Source organism: Ruditapes philippinarum, unplaced genomic scaffold (assembly GCF_026571515.1).
Source record: "Ruditapes philippinarum isolate M1 unplaced genomic scaffold, ASM2657151v2 ctg1501_1_1_1_1, whole genome shotgun sequence".
Taxonomy (NCBI): Eukaryota; Metazoa; Mollusca; class Bivalvia; order Venerida; family Veneridae; genus Ruditapes; species Ruditapes philippinarum.
The window spans coordinates 77,768-101,247 of NW_026865261.1; the positions used below are offsets into that span (position 1 = coordinate 77,768).

General features: G+C 34.8%; 1 protein-coding gene and 1 long non-coding RNA gene across 2 annotated transcripts in view; one reads left to right on the plus strand and one right to left on the minus strand.

Annotated features, from left to right (window-relative positions):
• LOC132728411 (AAC-rich mRNA clone AAC4 protein-like) overlaps positions 1-23,480 on the minus strand; it is a 53,627-nt gene that overhangs the window by 16,482 nt on the left and 13,665 nt on the right. The window contains exon 2 of the mRNA XM_060714057.1: positions 9,856-10,021. Within this exon, the coding sequence (XP_060570040.1) occupies positions 9,856-10,021 (166 nt within the window). The remainder of the gene's footprint in view (positions 1-9,855; positions 10,022-23,480) is intronic.
• On the plus strand, positions 11,069-21,409 carry LOC132728407 (uncharacterized). The gene is made up of 4 exons (XR_009625481.1): positions 11,069-11,495; positions 14,486-14,619; positions 17,226-17,382; positions 20,980-21,409. It is a non-coding gene; the product is annotated as an uncharacterized LOC132728407 (long non-coding RNA).

Sequence of the window (23,480 nt, forward strand, 5' to 3'; positions counted from 1 at the left end):
GAAGATGTTTCATGCCAAATATCTTAGCTCTAGCTCTTTTGGGTTCTTTAAAAGAAGATTTTTTTAAGTTTTTACTATAATGCATATAGGGAAAATCAATGACCCCCTGGGACGGGGCCAATTTTGACCCCAGGGCTTTTATTTGAACAAACTTGGTAGACACTCATTAGAAGATGTTTCATGCCAAATATCTAAGCTCTAGCTCTTAGGGTTGTTTAAAAGAAGATATTTAAAGATTTTTCTTTCGGTTGCCATGGCAACCAGAGTTCTGCATGGAATTAAATTCTTTGAACAATTTTTAAAGGTGACCACCAAAGGAACATTCCTGTCAGGTTTGGATGAAATTGGCTCAGTGGTTTATGAGGAGATGTCATTTAAAGTAAAAGTTTACAGACGGACGACGGACGGACAGACGGACGGACGCCGGACGAAAAGCGATCACAAAAGCTCACCCTGTCACTTTGTGACAGGTGAGCTAAAAATAGAAACAACTAGAACTGCCACTTTCATGGCGTAAATACCCCCGCATACCACTTTGTCAGAATCAACAGTGGCCATTTAGAGCTCAAGGACAACCTCCCTGCCAAATCTGAGGTTACTAAGCCAGTACATTGCTAAGTTATGTATTCTACATGCTTCAAATGTGAAAATGTCCAAATCAATACACTGCAGACAGGACATTCTTTAGCAATTGAGAAGAAAAGCTTTTTTTTTGTCAAGGTCCCTGTGACCTTGACCTTTGACCCAGTGACCTCAAAATCAATTGGGGTCACCTTATAGTCATGATCAACATCCATGCCAAATATGAAGACTGTGGGTCAAAGTAATCTTAAGTTAATGGGTGGACAATTTTTTTGAAGTCAAAGTCCCTATGACCTTGACCTTTGATCCAGTGACCTCAAAATCAAAAGGGGTCATCTACTAATCATGATCAACATCCATGCCAAATATGAAGACTGTGGGTCAAAGGAATCTAAAGTTATTGGGCAGACAAACTTTTTGAAGTCAAGGCCCCTGTGACCTTGACCTTTGACCTGGTGACCTCAAAATCAAAAGGGGTCATCTACTAATCATGACTAACCTCCATGCCAAATATGACGACTGTAGGGCAAAGGAATCTTAAGTTATTGGGCGGACAAGCTTCTTGAAGTCAAGGCCCCTGTGACCTTGACCTTTGACCTGGTGACCTCAAAATCAATAGGGGTCATCTACTAATCATGACTAACCTCCATGCCAAATATGATGACTGTAGGTCAAAGGAATCTTAAGTTATTGGGCGGACAAGCTTTTTGAAGTCAAGACCACTGTGACCCTGACCTTTGACCTGGTGACCTCAAAATCAATAGGGGTCATCTACTAATCATGACTAACCTCCATGCCAAATATGAAGACTAAGGGTCAAAGGAATCTTAAGTTATTGGGCGGACAAGAAAAAACCGACGGACAGCCGGACGGCCGGACGGACGGACAAGCTGATTCCAGTATACCCCCCTTACAACTTTGTTGTGCGGGGGTATAATGACACAATTTCTATAAATAGAAACAATGTCGCAATTTCTAAAAATAGCAACAATGACGCAATTTCTATAAATAGAAACAATGTCGCAATTTCTAAAAATAGCAACAATGACGCAATCGCTATAAATAGAAACAATGACGCAATTTATAAAAATAGAAACAATGACGCAATTCTATAAATAGAAACAATGACGCAATTCTAGTTGTTGTTGTTGTAAATATATATATATATAGACTTACACACACACACCAATAAATATATAATTATGGTCATTTAATGCACAAATCTGAGAAAAAATTCAGTAATTTAACCTTCAAGGTCAAGGTCATTAAAGAGCCCAAGCAAATTTGGGTTTGATAAACAACAAGGTCTGGTCCTTAAGAATGTTCTCTTATAATATGAAGTTGATCCCTTCAATAATAGCAAAGTTACAGTCAGTTTAAACCGCCGAAACAATGAAAATTTCAATAATTTGACCTTCAAAGACAATGTCATTAATGAGTGAATGTCAAGGTCTTTCGGTATATTTTTAACAGTAATCTTTGAAGATTATTATGTTCAAGTTTCAAGACAATCCATTCAAAAATAACAAAGTTACAGCCAATAAAAGCCAAAAAAATGAAAATTTCAATAATTTGACCTTCAAAGTCAAGGTCATTTATGAGTGAAGGTCAAGGTCTGGCTGGTTATTTTTAAGGGATATCCTTAAAGATTATTATGTTCAAGTTTGAAGACAATCCATTCAAAAATAACAAAGTTACAGCCAATAACAGCATGAACAAGCAAAAATTGGACTTTTAACCTTGAAGGTCAAGGTCATTTATGGATGAAGGTCAAGGTTAGTGTGGTCTACTGAAAGGTCTTGTCCCAAGGGTTGTTGTGGTCAAGTATGAAGACAATACACCAAGAAATAAACAAGAGGGCCATGATGGCCCTGAAGTCGCTCACCTGTATATAGGCCCCTCAGAGCGGGGCAAGTTTAAACCCCAGGGCTTTTAATTGAACAAACTTGGTAGACACCCATTAGAAGATATTTCATGCTTAACATCTAAGGTCTAGTTGGTCAAGTTTTTTTCTTTACACATATAGTTAAAAACAATGATACACCTGGGGCAGGGCCAGTTTAGACCCAAGGGCTTTTATTTCAACAATCTTTGTAGACACTTACTAGAAAATGTTTCATGCTTAATATCTAAACTCTAGCTATTCCAGGTTTTTCAAAGAAGACTTTTAAGTTTTTGCTATACACATATAAGGAAAATCAATGTCAGCCCGGGCGGGGCCAATTTTGACCCCAGGGCTTTTATTTGAACAAACTTGGTAGACATCCATTAGAACATGTTTCATGCCAAATATCTAAGCTCTAGCTTTTTGGGTTTTTTAGAAGAAGATTTTTTAAGTTTTTACTATAATATTATGCATAAAGGGAAAATCAATGACCCCCTGGGGTGGGGCCAATTTTGACCCCAGGGCTTTTATTTGAACAATCTTGGTAGACACTCATTAGAAGATGTTTCATGCTTAATATCTTAGCTCTAGCTCTTTGGGTTCTTTAAAAGAAGATTTTTTTAAGTTTTTACTATATGCATAAAGGGAAAATCAATGACCCCCAGGGGCAGGGCCAATTTTGACCCCAGGGCTTTTATTTGAACAAACTTGGTAGACACTCATTAGAAGATGTTTCATGCTTAATATCTTAGCTCTAGCTCTTTGGATTCTTTAAAAGAAGATTTTTTTAAGTGTTTACTATATGCATATAGGGAAAATCAATGACCCCCGGGGGCGGGGCCAATTTTGACCCCAGGGATTTTATTTGAACAATCTTGGTAGACACTCACTAGAAGATGTTTCATGCCAAATATCTAAGCTCTAGCTCTTTGGGTTTTTTAGAAGAAGATGTTTAAAGTTTTTTCTTTTGGTTGCCATGGCAACCAGAGTTCTGCATGGAATGGAATTCTTTGAACAACTTTGTTAAGGCTTCACACAAGGAACATCCCTGTGTAGTTTCATTATGATCTGCCTTATGGTTTCAGAGGAGATGTCGTTTGAAAAGTGTGAACGGACAACGTACGACGGACGACGTACGACGGACGACAGACGACGGACGAAGAGTGATCCTAATAGCTCACCCTGAGCATATGCTCAGGTGAGCTAAAAAGTTATGATCCAGGTACAAGTTTGCGGACGGCAACGGCAACGGGAAGCCGACCTGACTATAACAATACCTCTACTTTTTTTTTTTCAAAAAAAAAAAAGTCGAGCTAAAAACGAAATAAGCAGGAAGTACAGAAGAGTGTAACGCCCGTAGATCAACCTGTGAAAGTTTTGACAGAGCTTCAGATAATTTTTTTGGCCAAGGGGTTTTTACCCCTCAAAATTTAGAGTGAGGGGTAAAATGTAAAATTTGAAAAACTTAAGGGGTAAAATCTGTCAAAAAAGCATTTTGCATTTTCTATAAACAAATTAAACTTATTGTTTTTGTTTGTTTGTTTATTTTCTTTTTTTAGAAAAACCTTTAAAAATAAAATACTGATTCAATGTGAAGCAATACAAAACATGCCCTGTAAAGTTAGACTTCCAGAGTATACTGGAACTCAAGTTTAGGATACACAGCAAAATTATCAGGGCTTCCATTTTCAAAATTTGGAAGTCAAAGACTTCAAAATCTCTGATATTGGAAGTCACATTATATTGGTAAAGAAGGAAAAGTATTAAATTTTCGGAAGTCACATGCCAAAATGAAGGAGTAAATGACTTCCAAACTTCCACTATTGGAAGCCCTGAAATATTAATAAATATATTTTCTAGGAGTCTATTTATATCAATAATTTCACAGGTTGATCTACGGGCGTTACACTCTTCTGTACTTCCTGCTTCTTTCGTTTTTAACATGCGTTGTTGATAACAGAACTTTTAGTTTTCAATGCAATAAAATGGAAATATATTGAATTTTTATGCTCAAAACATCCTCAATCTGAATATCAAATGTTAACACTTCTATTCTTTTACGCTTAAATTTTGACATACAAGCGTATTTTCATTTTGTTGTGCGTAACTTTGACGCACGAATTTTGAAAGTGATGCGTATTTTAGATTTTACATGCTTATTTTACGCTTATACGCACGCTATCTGGAGCTCTGTATTGATATAATTTTTTGCCAGATAATCATCGTAGCAGTTAACATAGTATTAAGTTTGTTTAGGCATCTATTGACATGCTTAATATCAACAAAAATATATTTTAATTTCTTAGGACAGGTAGTCCTAATGTGCCACAAATGTATGCCTAGTTACGCCAATATCCATCCATTGAATGACAGAATTCATGACCGGACATGACCTTCAAAATATTTATATGAAATGAAATATGACCTTTAATGTCTGAAATCTTACTTTATGCGATAATTCTTTTCTCCCTCAAGACACAATCATTGTTTCAAAGTACCACGTATTTATACTTATTGTCGTTCCAGGACGGCGGCATGTACAATTAACAAGATCCAAATAATTTTACCCGAACTCCGCCTGATCTAGGCCAATCAAAACAGATAATTTAATATGACATGACAACAAAATAGACGAAAAAAGTCCTAACATAGGGGTCTCAACCATCATGTTCCTGTCTGGTTACATATAAGCAAAATTAATGTAATACTATCCTCATGCATGAAGCTCGGCACTAGTATGTAGAGGCTTTTATGGGATAAACACCATATGGAATATTTCTCTTACAAGAAGAAACTTTAACTCTATTATTCAGGAAAGTAGTCTATTTCATGAAGAAAAAAAATTCGAATGCTAGCCTGGATGGCGATTCCTATATTACTTTTGGAAATACTAAGACTTTTTTTTAAATATCAGGTCGTGCATGAAAAATTGTTGACCGGGTTCCCCACTTATGAACTTTTACAAAATTGCCTTTCTTGATAGACATGACCCTGATCTTTGGACTGTTGAATTGGCTCTAAAGCATTACACGTCCCAGTACATGTTCTTGCGCATAAGCAATAAACAAACAATTTTTATGGTATCCCTGTTTGAAGATTAAGTAATAATATAAAGTAAATCATTTCCAAATCCGTTATAGGCCGTATATTTATGCTTAACTATTTCAAAATTCATCTCTAAATGACAGAATACTAAAATGCACATCTTTCTTTAAGCACTTTCAAGTCTAACTTGAGGAATTGAGCTTCACACCTGGGTCTTTCTTATGTGCCACACATTAATGCATTTTATTTCAAAATCTATCCAAAATTGACAGATATGGACGGGATTAAAAACGGACTGACAGGGACAAGCTCTTTCTTGGAGATTTGTGAAGATGTCTGTTATTTTTAGGGGTGTGGATTGTTGGATAAGTGACGATCCGATCCGAACCACGATTCAGCACTTACGATTCACAAATCGAACCACAAATCGTTTGTTATCAAGACACCCATAAAAACATGTACATGTATTAGTTATAAAAACATGTTTATTAAAAACAAACAACGATACTAAACATTAAACATATAAAATATAAACTAGGTTTATGTTTTTATTCTTTGGAAGAGTATTTTTGTTTTGTTTTATGAAATTAATTACTTCCTAGCTCAGCATTATGGTACGGCACCTTGTATTTAGGTAAACTTCCCATAATTTATACTCAAATCGTATTTTTCTCGATTTTAAGAGTGTTAGAAACAGTGAATGTATATAAAAACAAGAGCTGTCCGTAAGACAGCGCGCTCGACTTTTTTATTGCTTGCCAATAAAAAAAGTTTTTGCAGTAAAAGGCAATACAAGAATCTCTGTATTTTTAAAGTGAACAATGGCCATAATTCAAATAAAATCTTTGACAGAATTACCTTCTCCTGGACATGTTTGGGAATCATGATTGTAAACAAGTATTCCAACTTTCAAATTAATATCTCAAACAGTTCAGTCAAAAAGTGGACTGGTACTAAAAACTTAACCAAGATTCTAAGTCGATAAAAGGCCTTAATTTTTAAAACAAATCCTTGACAGAGTTACCTTCTCTTGCGTACAGATGGGGGTAATGATGTGAAATAGCATTAAAAGTTTCAAAGCAATATCTCAAAGGGTTAAGGCAATAAGTGGATTTTACCCATATTCAATGTATTTTCTAAGTCAAAAAGGGGCATAATTCTGTCAAAAACCTTGACAGAGTTATGTCCTCTTGTCTGTTGATGAAGGTCGTGATGGTAAACAAGTATGGTCAGTTTCAAAGCAATACCTCCAATGGTTTTGAAATAAAGTGAGGTGGTACAAAAAACTTAACCAAGCTCAATACACTTTCTAAGTCAAAAAAGGGCCATAATTCTGTCAAAAACCTTGACAGAGTTATGTACTCTTGTCTGTAGATGGAGGTTATGATGGTGAACAAGTATGGTAAGTTTCAAAGCCATACTTGTAATACTTCGGAAATAAAGTGGGGTGGTACGAAAAACTTAACCAAGGTGTGACGCCGACGCCGACGCCGACGCCGGGGCGAGTAGGATAGCTCCCCTTTTCATAGAAAAGTCGAGCTAAAAATTAGATCGCGTTACACGATCTTTGGGCTTACGAATATTCAAACTCGATTTTTCACTTTGATTCGTGATTATTCGAGTACTCGGATACTCGCCCCAGCCCTAGTTATTTTCATGTTTGTTTCTTACTCCAAAAGCAGCCTTTTGTCTCTTATAATCAATGATTCATCCTATAGGTCGGGGTATACGGAATTAATCTAAAAGCCAAATTGTGATCGCAAATGACCCTTACTGACACAAGAGGACGCTCGGACAGATAGACAGACGGACAGATATTTGAGCAGGTCCCCCCTCGGGACGATAGTTTTGAAAAAACATCGCAACAATTTAAAGAACATGCATTGTATTCTTAGAAGTATAAAAAACATCTAAATGACAAAAGTGAACGCAAATATGACTCTCATTTACGTTGTATTAGGGTATAAATTGTGACCTTTTTGCACCATTAAGTTTGTAGTTTTAATGGATGTTTTTCAAAGTCTTCGCTTGGAAGTCTTAATAAGTATCACTGCACTTCTAATAAAAGAAAACATGCCTAGTAAAATGCCTTCTTGTGCTTGTTTACTTTAATTATAATACAGTGTATAAAACATAGGAAATTGTCCGCCATTTTGAAATCTAAGATGGCTGCCGCAATAAATTTTATTGTTTTTGCATCTATTCTTCTCGTCCACACTTCAGTAGACTAAAATTAACAAAGCCTTAAATTAAAATGCCACAAAATGTGTATATATCTCGCCCATGGGAGAATTAAAGTAAAATTAAAAAATTCAATGGCGGTCATTTTGAAATTGATTTTTAAAGGTAAAGGACTAAAAATACAGCCTTGGTAGAGCAAAAAATGAATTCAGCGTACTCAAAATAGGTAAGTAAGCTCAACTACCTGCTTGTACTAAAAAATGCCGTTAGGATGAACATTTTCCCAAAATCAAACCAGTCCTTTTTTTTTGGCTCATTTGAATATTTTGTGGAATCCACCCTGAAAACACTATAATTATATGGTATACAAAAAAATCTAAAAATAGATTTCTGTCTTCTCTATAGTCAACTGAATACCTTAAAAACCTGGCTGGGAATAAATGTCTTATCCTATGTCAAATCAGGGTGTAGACAGGGTAGGCATTTTCGTACAGGTTGTTTGTAATCAATCCTTACCAGGTAGGCATCAGTGAAAGCATTTTTTTTTCAAATTAAATATCTGGCCCCTCTTTTTAATTATGGACAGTGCATAAGATAAGTATAATTATGCAAAAAAATGGTTTACAAAACATTCGGAAAAAAATTTACAATAGTACTTAATCTGAATTTAACATGTCCTATACGTAGGAATAATTTGGTAAGGTTTAAATTAATAATTTTGTGAGATTAGGTAATTTTTTAATTACGTAAGCTTCTTGATTAGTTAACAATATGATAAAGATAATTAAGCATTACTAGCACCATGGATAATTACCATACGTATTGTTCCATTTTCACTTACATTTATTGAGGTCAATAACACATGTGTACTGATGTATAATTTTAGAAATCATAACACGGGAGTTGATATTTACATAAATACTGAATGTCATGCCTTAATACTACAAAATACCTGTTTCAACAAAGCACACCAATAATTGTATTCATCATCTTCATTTCTTTGTTATGAAATACGAGTTTATGTTACAAAATTTCTCAATTTTCCTTGTGCATTATACAGGCGGCCAATTTGTCATACTTCCAGTTTAGTTATATTTATAATTTCAACTCGAGGTCAGATTGATACAGATGTTTTCAGATGCAAAGTTGTTGAATGGACTGATTGATATGCATTATTTAATGATTAGAATTGTATGTTTGTTCTCAGAATGAAATATTTTGACATAATTCTTTCATCAATAAGACTGGTGTACACAATGTTGAACTGATTTTTCCCGCAAACCGGAAGGAAGGAAAAGTAATATCCGTACTGTAAATTAAACTTTTATATTAATCAGCTAATTTTTGTGAACAAAATACAACATTTTTTGTTCACTTTCGTTTCTTTGTGCAATGTCTTACACATTTTCTTTGTGCAATATCTTACACAATAAAATGTAAGTCATTGTCAAGAATCAAAATATTTTGCATTTTATTTCGTAAATGAGACCTTTCTGGTGGTGTTACGAAATTAATGGAAGAATCCATTATTGAATGGGGAAATCAACTTCACTGCAGCTCTCAAATTTGTGCTATTCTGATCGAGTCTGTTTTGAATTAACATTCACATTCAACAACCTTTTCATCTTTCTAATGCTGTTACAGAAAAATTTTCATAACAATGTTTGTTGAGACAAAAAATACGAGATACACTATCTCAATTTATCCCTACAAAGAAAGTCTATATAACCTTGTAATAAAAAAAAAACATTTAAGCCCCAAAATAGAGACCAATTTTCAACTCTAGACCATAATTTGAATACACTCTGTAGAAACCAACAAGCTATAATGCCTTGTGAGAAATATCTTAGCTCTAGTCCTTTCCATTTTGAAGAATAAGAACTTTTAAGTTCTTTCCTTTTAGTTGCCATAGCAACCAGAGTTTAATGGAATGACATTCTTTGAATAATCTTGATAGAGTGTCATACAAAGAGTATTCCTGCCAAGTCTCATTAATATTGGTCGAGTGGTATTATAGAAGATGTCGTTTGAATAAAATGTGGCCGGGCGCATTTAATTTGCCATCCTAAAAGCTCACCTGCACTATGTGTAAGGAGAGCTAAAAAGCAGAAATTTGATAGACTGCAAAAAAGCAAATAAATCAACAATATATTATAGCATACCCTTCAATTTTTTATGAAGTAACCGTTTAGCATCCTCTTCTGTGTATGCCCTGCTTCCAAACTTCATTGCACGTGAGACAGACACACCCAATATGGTACCATATATTTGGCACACATAATCTGTTATGGGGCCACCTCTTGGGAAATATTCAATTTCCATTTCTGTCTGAAATTATATATCATATATAATTTATATCATAAAACAATTATATTTTATTAATCAGTCAGTCGCCATTAGCCATAATTTTATAAGATTGGTGATTATTTTTGCATATTTGCTACAAAAACTGGCGATTATTTTTTTCTTCCAACAGTGGTCATATAGGGTGTAAAAATCGATAAAGAATGCAGCAGACCCCATTCACACCAGCGGGTGGATTTAATCGAGTGTCAAGACTTTATCGGTCACACGTTGGTTACTCAATTATTGCCAGAGGGTATGAAAATACATGCAAGATGTAAATTTGTATAAGTACTGTAACAAAATCGCCCTTTTGACGGTAGCAATCAAAGGCTAGACCTTGTTGCAAATATGCAAATATCATTTTAATTAAATAAGTTCCTCATTTACTTGAAGCCGAGTAAATAAAACACAACAGAAGGACAAAGTCTTCTACTATAATTTTATTTTCACAAACATTCATATTTCAATTTACACAAAAAATCCTAACAAGAGGGCCATGATGGCCCTGAGGTCGCTCACCTGTATATAGCCACCCCCCCCCCCCCCCCCCGGGCCAATTTTTACCCAAGGGCTTTTATTTGTTTATTTGAACAGACTTGGTAGACACCCATAAGAAGATGTTTCATGCTAAACATCTAAGTTCTAGCTCATTGGCTTTTTTAAAAGAAGATTTTTAAAGTTTTTACTATACACATATAGGGAAAACAATGACACTCCTGGGGCAGGGCCAGTTTTGACCCCCGGGCGTTTATTATAACAAACTTTGTAGATATTTACTTAAAGATGTTTCATGCTTAATATCTAAACTCTAGCTATTTGGGTTTTTCCAAAGAAGATTTTTAAGTTTTTGCTATACACATATAAGGAAAATCAATGACCCCCCCCCCCCGGGCGGGGCCAGTTTTGACCCCAGGGCTTTTATTTGAACATACTTGGTAGACACCCATTAGAACATGTTTCATGCTAAATATCTTAGCTCTAGCTCTTTGAGTTCTTTAAAAGAAGATTGTAAAGTAAAGTGACATCGGCGCATGGAGTGCCTGTGACTTTTTGTAGGGGAAAAGATAGGGCAATAAATTAGAAAAGGGGGGAACCTGAAATCAGATTCAAACATGTGAAAATGGTATTTACCTTCATATTTGTGAAAGAAGAAATTATTTCAATTTAATTTGCCATGTGTGGCTATTGTGGGGAAATGCTTTTTCCTTGATTAAAGGAAAATGTTACAAAAGTTGGGTTGATAATAGACACATGTTATTTTATATAAAGGTGACACATGTTTTGTTTAGCACTATTTAGGACGTTTGGGTGGTTAAGATTTAATAGATTGTTTTATCCTTTTTTAGGCATAATGTGCTTGTGAAGTAAAGTTAAGTGTAGATGTGTTTATGGAGTTAAAGCATTGGTATTGGCACAACTAAGGCGTTGGGAGGCACAGATATAGCGAAGTGTTCAGGTAAGTAATTTGTTTTCTTTGTGGAAATCATGGGTTTGGTTGGAGCTGCTATCAACATTTATAGTGCTTGTGCATGTGTGTGCTTTTCTTGTTGATGAATACTTTTTCTTATTAAAAAGAAATTATGCATTTGCCTTAATATTTGGCAAGAAATTGTTATTATTTTAATGGGTTGATGGCATGCTGCTTACTATCTCAGTAGGAATTGGAATGCCTGGGACATTTCATGTATTGGGGCTGAATTTTTTATGTGCATTTGTTTTTCTAAAAAAATTTAAAGTTGAAGAAAGAAAATTTGGTGTGCATAAAAAATATCCAACAGTCTGTTAAAGATATAGTTGATGGTTGCTCGAAACGATAAATGTAAAATCTTAAGTTTCTATTTTTTACCAATTTTGGGAAGCAAAGTTTATTGTAGATTAGCACGTTTGGAAACACAAAAGCCTTAAAGCAAGGTATATGCTTATTTTTTTAGGTTAAAAAGTAATTGCATCAACAAGAGGGCCATGATGGCCCTGAAATCGCTCACCTGTATATAGGCCCCCCGGGGCGGGGCTAATTTTAACCCAGGGGCTTTTATTTGAACAAACTTGGTAGATCCCCATTTGAAGATGTTTCATGATAAATATCTAAGCTCTAGCTCTAAGAAAATCTTTTAAGTTTTTACTAAACACATATAGTGAAAAACAATGACCCACACCCTCTGTGCGGACCAATTTTGTCCCCAGGGTTTTTATTTGAACAAACTTGGTAAACACTCACTAGAAGATAATTCATGCTCAATATCTAAGCTCTATCTCTTTGGGCTTTTTAACAGAACATTTTTTCAGTTTTTACTATATACATAAAAGGAAAATTAATGATCCCGGGGCCGGGCCAATTTTTTAACCCCAGGGCCCTTAATTTAACAAAAATGGTAGACACCCATTAGAAGATGTTTCATGCTAAATATCTTAGCTCTAGCTTTTAAGATTTTTTAAAAGAAGATTTTTTATGTTTTAACTATATACATAAAAGGAAAAACAATGACCCCCTGGGGCGGGGCCAATTTTGACCCCAGGGCTTTTATTTGAACAAACTTGTTAGACACCCACTAGAAGAGGTTTCATGCTTAATAGCTAAGCTCTAGCTCTTTGGGTTTTTTAAAAGAAGATTTTTTAAGTTTTTACTATATGCATATAGGGTAAATCAATGACCCCCTGGGGCGGGGCCAAATTTGACCCCAGGGCTTTTATTTGAACAAACTTGGTAGACACCCATTAGATGATGTTTCATGCTAAATATCTTAGCTCTAGCTCTTTGGGTTCTTTAATAGAAGATTTTTTAAGGTTTTACTATATGCATATAGGGTAAATCAAAGACCCCCTGGGGCTGGGCCAAATTTGACCCCAGGGCTTTTATTTGAACAAACTTGGTAGACACCCATTAGAGGATGTTTCATGCTAAATATCTTAGCTCTAGCTCTTTGGGTTCTTTAAAAGAAGATTTTTTAAGGTTTTACTATATGCATATAGGGAAAATCAATGACCCCCTGGGGCGGGGCCAATTTTGACCCCAGGGCTTTTATTTGAACAAACTTGGTAGACACTGACTAGAAGATGTTGCATGCCAAATATTTAAGCTCTACCTCTTTGGGTTTTTTAAAAAAAGATTTTTTAAGGTTATACTATATGCATATAGGGTAAATCAATGACCCCCTGGGGCGGGGCCAAATTTGACCCCAGGGCTTTTATTTGAACAAACTTGGTAGACACCCATTAGAGGATGTTTCATGCTAAATATCTTAGCTCTAGCTCTTTGGGTTCTTTAAAAGAAGATTTTTTAAGGTTTTACTATATGCAGATAGGGAAAATCAATGACCCCCTCAGTGGGGCGGGGCAAATTTTGACCCCAGGGCTTTTATTTGAACAAACTTGGTAGACACCCATTAGAGGATGTTTCATGCTAAATATCTTAGCTCTAGCTCTTTGGGTTCTTTAAAAGAAGATTTTTTAAGGTTTTACTATATGCATATAGGGAAAATCAATGACCCCCTGGGGCTGGGCCAATTTTGACCCCAGGGCTTTTATTTGAACAAACTTGGTAGACACTGACTAGAAGATGTTTCATGCCAAATATTTAAGCTCTTCCTCTTTGGGTTTTTTAAAAGAAGATTTTTTAAGGTTTTACTATATGCATATAGGAAAAATCAATGACCCCCTGGGGCGGGGCCAATTTTGACCCCAGGGCTTTTATTTGAACAAACTTGGTAGACACCCATTAGAAGATGTTTCATGCCAAATATTTAAGCTCTACCTCTTTGGGTTTTTTAAAAGAAGATTTTTAAGGTTTTACTATATGCATATAGGGTAAATCAATGGCCCCCTGGGGCGGGGCCAATTTTGACCCCAGGGCTTTTATTTGAACAAACTTGGTAGACACCCATTAGAGGATGTTTCATGCTAAATATCTTAGCTCTAGCTCTTTGGGTTCTTTAAAAGAAGATTTTTTAAGGTTTTACTATATGCATATAGGGAAAATCAATGACCCCCTGGGGCGGGGCCAATTTTGACCCTAGGGCTTTGATTTGAACAAACTTGGTAGGCACTCATTAGATAATGTTTCATGCCAAATATCTAAGCTCTAGCTCTTTGGGTTTTTTAAAAGAAGATATTTTAAGTTTTTTCTTTCGGTTGCCATGGCAACCAGAGTTCTGCATGGAATTAAATTCTTTGAACAATTTTTAAAGGTGACCACCAAAGGAACATTCCTGTGAAGTTTGGATGAAATTGGCCTAGTGGTTTATGAGGAGATGTCATTTAAAGTAAAAGTTTACGGACGACGGACGGACGGACGGACGCCGGACGAAAAGCGATCACAAAAGCTCACCCTGTCACTTTGTGACAGGTGAGCTAAAAACTGGTAGTAGGCATGTGTAGTGTTGTGTTCCTGTGACAGTCCCTTTATTTATCATTGTTTGCCTTTATTATTGCTCTTTTCCCCCTTTTTAGGTTTGGCTTTGTTTGTGGAGTTGAAGAGTCATTATTGGCAAATTTGGAACATTGGTAGATTGGGATATAGTAAAGTGTGCGTGTTATTGGCAAATGTAGAACATAGGAAGATAAGGTTATAGTGCATTGTGCAGGTAAGTTGATTCCCCCCTTTCTAGCCCTTGACTAACATAATTGGTAGGTTTTTTTTATAGAAACTTGCCATAAATGGGTACATGGAAGTGTTCAATTATGGAAAACTGAAAAATAATGAAGACTTTGTGATAAATAGTTTTCAAGATAATGAGATATTAGAGAACTAGTGACCCAAAATCAGTAGGGGTTCTCTAATAGGTATCACCAATCAGTATTTGAAATATGAAGACTTTGTGATAAATAATTTTCGAAATTAATAATAGGGGTCATCTACTGCTTATCAACATTCATTAATAAATAAATAAACATGGAATTTCAAAATGCTGGACAATATATGGTTTGATAATCTGGTAACAATTAATTAATTGATAACTGAATTCTAATTTAATAAGACCTACATTTTGTTTCTTCTATTAACCTTTAAAAGAACGAAAACATGAAAAGAAATTTTGAGTAGGGGTAAATTTTGTGAGTCGGACGCGTTACTGCAAACAAACATTTTTTTAAAGGATGTCCTAACTATATAAATTTGAAGCATTTCTCATAGACACAGCAGTTTGAACTTGTTACAGGGACTTTTCGATGAAAACGGCCAATTTTCGCAATATGCTAATGGGGTAAAAGGTTAAGTTAACCTACACTAATATAATATTTTATTACCCTTCCAGATTTTTTCCGCCTTTTTGATTGGATGTTGATCACCCGAAAGAAATTGATATTACCGAGCCAGACAGGTAATATACACATTAAATTTCCCCGATGGGTACCCCACGTTGTAAACAACATGCGCCGTGCGATGCGCGTACGGTTTGATTTTACGCGATATAAATACCAATTTACAAGCAATTTTAAACTGTCAAGTGATAAATATTTACCAAAATAGAGTAATGATACATATTCTCGTCAGTATAGGAAACAAATATGACCTTGTGAAAGCTTGATATTAATTCCAAAAAAGTGCGTTCATCAGACTACTCCTTTTCTCTTGTTTACATCCGTTATGTTCGAAAGATAATACGTCATGTATTTGTGACGTCATGTTATGGTGAAGGGGTATCCTAAAGGGAATCTTATTTCGACGTTTCATTTGAAGTAGCAATTATTTATTTTAAAATCGTCTTAACTCGGCACGGGAAGGGTAATAAAATTATTATTTTGGTTTTGGAGTGATATATGTGGATATATTACCTGCCAAGATAAAATATCACCCTCGCCTAACGGCTCGGGTGATATAAAATCTTAACAGGTAATATATCCACATATATCACTCCAAAACCAAAATAACATATACTATAAATCACATATCCTGCATTCAGACTGTTCAAGCAGAAAAGAATAATTTTTCATTGACACATCTATAGTGTTACACTGTGTATTTGCACTATGTTTGTATAAACATATGATGTCACATCAAAATATCAAAATGTTTGTTGACACTTAGAACCACATTCATGAATTTTATAAGCCTGAATTTTAACTAATATTTTGATAAAAAAAAGTCATAGCCCTATGACAAGCTTTCTAGAAAGGACATACAGTTCAACTTTGTTCGCTCGAGCTTGGATCGCTCGAATACCTCCCTTTGCTCGAACTCATCGCCAAGTCCCGGCAAAATTCCTATAAAATATATATTGTTCTACCTCGGATCGCTCGAACACCCATGGCTCGAACTCTCGAACCTGATCTCTGGTCCCTTCGGAAGAAATATAGTGTAAATCACACCTTTTTGGTCGAACACAAACAGGCAACAAAAGTTGCATGTCGACATGTTCTAAATAATTGACAGGCGCGACACATGTTTTTAACACCATGTGATGGTGACAAGGGCAATTAAGGTTAACTGATACAAATTAAAAGGTGTTGATACCGATTTGTTTGTTATGATAAAATTGTATATTTGCCGTCTTTAGTAATAATAAAAAGAAAATAACCCCTGAAATGCCAAAAGTCAATAAATGCATGACGTTTACCTGGACGGCTTTAATTACAACCGTGGTTCATGTAATGTGAATTGTAACAGTGTAATCTATTTATAGAATGATACTTGTACGTGTGTTTATTTTAATAAATGACTACAAAAATATGCTGCTGTAAGATGTTCTTTTGTTAATATTTAATTAATGCATTGTTTAAAATAAAATTCATCCCATAATAAACATATAAATATATTTTGAACATTGTTCACAGTTTGGATAATGATTGCCCAATCGAACCCAACCAATTACAATATGCATGAATATAGATTAACACAGTGACCGTTAAATATGTTTTCAATAGGATAATAATTCTAACTAGGACGTATTCAACAAATGAATGTACTAGCAAACAATTATATTGACGTATTTATCATTTGACCGATGTAGGTTTGAAAACCTAGAGGCCTTTGTTCTATGTAATAATAGTTCAACCTCGGTTGGCTCGAACTACCGATCTCTTGAACAAATTTGCACAGGCCCTCGGACTTTGAGCGAACGAAGTTCGACTGTATATTAAAGGAATTACATTGGCAGCAAAACTTTGGGACTTTAGCAAAATCTGTTATATAAATTGTAAAAGCTGTATATCAATAATACATAATTTATAAATTTACTACTGTACATTTCAGGCACTCCACCATGCACTCTTGATGTAGAGTACTCCTACCCTTTGGATTATGCCCAGCAAGTGCACTATCCCAATTCCCTATTCTCAATATGTTGGTTCAATATATTTTAGGACCCCAAGAAAGTTCCATGCGATTTGTGTTTGTGCAGAGGGATCAGGTTAGTTTGCCATAACATTTTTTGACATATTTTATCATGAGCATATTGTAAAAAATATTTAAGAATGTTATAAATATAAAGGTATTTTTTTGTAATTTTCTAATGTCAAATGTATTCCTTTGCCATACATTTTTAGCTCACCTGTCACAAAGTGACAGGTTGAGCTTTTGTGATCGCTTTTCGTCCAGCGTCCGTCCGTCTGCCTTCCGGCCGTCCGTCTGTGAACTTTTACTTTAAATGACATCTCCTCATAAACCATTAAGCCAATTTCATCCAAACTTCTCAGGAATGTTCCTTTGGTGGTCACCTTTAAAAATTGTTCAAAGAATTTAATTCCATGCAGAACTCTGGTTGCCATGGCAACCGAAAGAAAAAACTTTAATTATCTTCTTTTAAAAAACCCAAAGAGCTAGAGCTTAGATATTTGGCATGAAACATCTTCTAGTGAGTGTCTACCAAGTTTGTTCAAAAACAAGCGCCCTGGAGTCAAAATTGGCCCTGCCCCAGGGGGTCATTGATTTTCCCAATATGCATATAGTAAAAACTTAAAAAAATCTTCTTTTAAAGAACCAAAAGAGCTAGAGCTAAGATATGTAGCATGAAACATCTTCTAAAGAGTGTCAACCAAGTTTGTTCAAATAAAAGCCCTGGGGTCAAAATTGGTCCCGCCCCAGGGGTCATTGATTTTCCCTATATGTATATAGTAAAAACTTAAAAAATCTTCTTTTAAAGAACTCAAAGAGCTAGAGCTGAGATATTTAGCATGAAACATGTTCCAATGGGTGTCTACCAAGTTTGTTCAAATAAAAGCCCTGGAGTCAAAATTGGCCCCGCCCCAGGGGGTCATTGATTTTCCCTATATGTATATAGTAAAAACTAAAAAAATCTTCTTTTAAAGAACTCAAAGAGCTAGAGCTAATATATTTAGCATGAAACATCTTCTAGTGAGTGTCTACAAAGTTTGTTCAAATAAAAGCCCTGGGGTCAAAATTGACCCCGCCCCAGGGGTGTCATTGTTTTTAACTATATGTGTATAGTAAAAACTTAAAAAATCTTCTTTTAAAAAACCCAATGAGCTACAGCTTAGATGTTTAGCATGAAACATCTTCTTATGGGTGTCTACCAAGTTTGTTCAAATAAAAGCCCTTGGTTAAAATTGGCCCTGCCGGGGGTAGGGGACGGCAGATCATTGTTTTACATTAAGTGTGTATTATCATGAATCATCTTCTTATAGGTGTCTTCCAAGTTTGTTCAAATAAGAGCCCTGGGGTTCAAACTGACCCAGCTTCGAGGGCCTACATACAGGTGAGCGACCTTAGGGCCATCATGGCCCTCTCGTTTTGTTTGTTTGTTTGTTTCATTTTACGCCTTTTCCCAACAGTATTTCAGTCATATAGGCGGGTAGTTTCCTAACCATCGTTCCTGGAGAGTTACACCAGTACTAAACTACCTTCCTCCGCGCTAATCTACCAAAGCATCTCCCGGGGATCGAACCCACGCCAGAGAGGTAACTGGATTAGAAGTCATCGACTCTAACCCCTCGACCACGGAGGCGGTCATGGCCCTCTCGTATAATTATTCTTTTATGCCATGGTATTTTTCAGTTGTGAAAAGAATATTCAGTTAAAAATAATCTTAATTATGCCCCCTTCGAAGAAAAGGGGGTATATTGTTTTGCTAATGTCGATCTGTCCGTCAGTAGACCACATGGTTTCCGCTGATTATCTTGAAAACTATTTATCACAAACTCTTAATTTTTCACATAGTGATTGGCCATAACTAGTAGATGGTCCCTATTGATTTTGGGGTCACTATGTTAAAGGTCAGGGTCACAGAGGCTTCAAATGTCAAGATGGTTTCCGCTGATTATCTTGAAAAGTATTAAGCACAAAGAAGTCATATTTCACATATTGATTGGTCATAACTAGTAGATGGCCCCTATTGATTTTTGGGTCACTATGTTAAAGGTCAAGCTCACAGGGGTCTTAAATGTCAGAACGGTTTTAGCTGATTATCTTGAAAAGTATTCATCACAAAGTTGTCATATTTCACATATTGATTAATCATAATTAGTAGATGAACCATAGTAATTTTTGGGTCAAAGGTCAAGGTCACAGGGTCATCATATTTCTGATTTTGATTGGTGGCCCCTATTGATTTTTGGTCTGTAGTTTTCTAATATCTGATTATCTTTTGAAAACTATTTATCACAAAGCAGGGCTCACGCTGTCGGTCGCCATAGTCGCCATTTGCGATTATTTTACAAGATTGGCGATTATTTTTGCATTTTGGCTACAAAATCTGGCGATTATTTTTTACTTCCAACAGTGTTTATATAAGGTGTAAAAATCGATAATGAATCAATGTAGTAGACCCAATTAACACCAGCGGGGTGCATTTAATTGAGTGTCAACTTTTTACCGGTCACGTGCTGCTAACTATATTGCCCGAGGTGATAAAATACATGCGAGATGTATAATTGTATAAGTACTTTAAAGATATTGTCCAGCATTTATAATAGCCATCAAATATCCGTCAATTAGCCACAAAAATCGTTTTAAAATTGATAAACTGGATATTGACTTACCCAAAATTTACCGTGAATTCCAGTAATTGCAAATTTTTAATTTTTTTTTGTTTTAAGCTACTTGACTAAATCGCCAGTGGAAAACAATGGTAAAATATTTAAAAAGTATTAAATTCAAAACAACTATTTGCACAACAACCAAAATTGTGAATATTTCTTCAGAAAACAGGAAAAATCCGATTGTCACATATTTTCGCGACACCGATAATTTTGATATTTATTTAAAGGTGAAATAAGCTATGTTCTGTTTAAAAATCTTTACTACTATGGCAGAAAATTTGTATTACATTGGTGATGATGATATTTTTCAGTAAATTATTCAGAAAAAAGGCTGCATTCTGTGAATGAGTTTGCAAACTTGTGTTATTTCTATAGGCTAATATGACCTCGATCTACTCCAGTTCTGTGTGAAATGTGGAAATTGACAGTGGTTATAGCTGACAAAATTTGATTAGAACAAACAAAAAACGTTGTCTGATAACAGCATTATGTAAAGTTATAATGAATCTTTAATATTATTGTTATACAGTAATTATACTAATTATAACGTTTTTATTCTGTTCTATAATAACAATTAAAGTTGTGGTTCTATTTAAAAAAGGTAGTTATCAATATACACAAATGTATCAGTTTATTTTGAGAATCCTTATAAAACTGAAAGATATAAATGTAATGTTTATTTAATCAACTGCTTATGTTGTTAATCGCTAATTCGTGAATAGTCCGCTGAACGTTTGGCTATTATTTTTTTAAGTTAAAATTATTGGCTATTATTTTATTTGAGCCAGTGTGAGCCCTGCAAAGTCTCCATTATTTTTCTTTTTTCCATAATTGAACACTTCCATGTACCCATTTATGGCAAGTTTCTGTAACAAAACTACCAATTATGTGAGTCAAGGGCTAGAAAAGGGGGCATATGTGTCGTTCGACATTCTTGTTTTAAGTTTCATTTTAAGTGCTATTTATATCCTATACAATTTTTTTAAACTTCTAATTTATATGTATTTTAGGACTTCATGGAAGTGTCAGTCTCAACATGCTCTGGAAAGTGGAGAAACAATGCAACAGGTTGCCAGTATTGTCCTGCAGTCATCAAGACATGGTCACAATATCCCACTGCTTATAAATGATCTAAAAAGCCATTGAAAGTCATTTTAATAGTAAAACCCCTGAGGCCTGCTGCTATAAGGACTAATGCTATATTGACTAGTGTGTGGATCATATTAATTAATGGTTGCCTATGTCAGCTTACCAGTAACTTACTTCCATAATGTTAAAACATTTCATGTGATTGTGTTTTGTGTAATACAACATTTGTCATGTCACTTTAAGTATAGAATTGCATTGAACCTATGCATTTTATGAATTGATCAACTGTAATCCTGTCTTTATAAGTTTTTAAAGTCTTGATTTCAAGATAAATAAACAGTTTTAGTTGTTTGTGTGACTATATCTCATTGAAAATGACTGCATAAAATGTGAAGTGATAAGCTTCAGTACTTGCTGTCAAGTTTTAAATATTTTATAGTTTTAGAATATGAAAACTATTTTATCTATGACAATGATAGATCAGTTAATTTTTTATGCTGATATTAGTGTAGAATGACTTTGTAAAATTTACATAAATCCTGAACAGAAGCATCAAAATCAAAGAAATTTGCATGGTAGCTAGGCGACTAAAATTTCCTTCAGTTAAAAAGGATTTTTAACAGGAAGAACATATTAAAATTAAAAAGACTCTGTATGTTTGATATCATTGTAACTCTTTCAGAACTTAATCTCCTGCATGCCTGAAAATTTGGAAATTTGGAAATTTATAACAAAATAATATATGATAACCCGAAGTGCAGTGCAGTGCAAAAGAATTAGTACTCTGAACTTCTTAATTTTTGAGTAATTGCCCTTTGTTAATTTTCATACTTTAATTTTGTCTGGGCCATTTCTCTTCAACTATAAAACCTATGGACTTAAACTTCATAGAATGATAGATCTCATTTAGAAAAAGTGCAGTGCACAAGGACTGGTACTTTGCACTTCCTAATTTTTGAGTTATGGTCCTTTGTTAATTTTCATATTTTATTTTTGTCCAGGTCATTTCTCCTAAAGTACAAAAGCTATGGACATGAAACTTCATAGGATGATAGATCTCAATAAAAAATGTGCATTGTACAAGAACCAATAATCTGCATTTCTTATTTTTGAGTTATTGCCCTTTATTAATTTTTCATAAATTATAAAAGCTATGGACTTGAAACTTCATAGGATGATATATCTTATTGATAAGAAGTATAGTGCAAAGAAAATGCTGCTCTGCACTTCTTATTTTTTGAGTTATTGCCCTTTGTTAATTTTCTTGTTCTGGCCATTTCTCCTAAACTACATTGTTCACAAGGCGACATATCCGACTCGTGAAGTTCTGGTTCATTCAAATAGCCAGTTGTGCACTTAAAATTTGTTAAATTTAAAACAAAATTATGGAATATATTGTGGCTGCTTGGCAACACTCTTTGATTTTAGCTTGACTGTTCGATTAAAATAAGTAGAGCTTTTGTAGTCACCCAAACGTCGGTGTAGACGTAACAACTTATGTTGAAGTTTTTATGATATACCTCAAATATTTTCAAAGTCCATTGCCATATGGCTTTGAAAATTTGCACAATTGTTCACCATCATGACCCCAACCTGTAGACAGGAGGAGGTGACTGTATCAAGCATTTTGAGATAATTTTTTTACTTAGTATTTACGTTATAAAGTTTTTGTTATACCTCAAATATTTTCAAAGTCCATTCACATATGGCTTTGAAACTTTGTGCACTTATTCACCAGCATGACCCTTACCTGTAGACAGGAGCAGGTAACTGTACTAAGCATTTTGACAGAATTATGCCCCTTTTTTCGACTTAGAATTTACATTTAAGTTTGCATACCACCTCAGATATTTTCAAATTCTATTGACATCTAGCTTTGAAACAAGTTGAAATTTTATACTCTTCTTTGAGAGCATAATAGGACTCTCTTCAAGGCCTATAACTGTAACATGGTTTTAAAGGAAAATTATTCCCTTTTTAACTTAGAAAATTTTACATTATCGAGGCCTTTTTACTGTCAAGCACTAATAATAGTCCAGCATTGCTTCCCTACCTACAGCTCTTGTTTCTAATTGTTTAGGTATTAAGTAAACCAGTTATACAGCAGATAGATATATTTATTATATTATATGGAAATTAACATTTGATCAAATGCTTATTGGTTATTGTAAACAATAACATACAGGCAAAAATACTGAGTTTCTGCTTAAATTAACATGGCTTTCTATCACTAGTCAAGTGTACAGAACCTGTATGCAGGGCTCATCCGGAAGGGCGATTCAGGCGAAAACTTCGCCGTGTATATTCCAATTTCGCTCTTCCGATTGATCAAAGAGAAGTCAACATCGCCGATAAAATCTTAATTCCCAAATAGTAATTACTTAGCGATGTAAAGAGCAGAGATTGTATCCGCCCATATGAC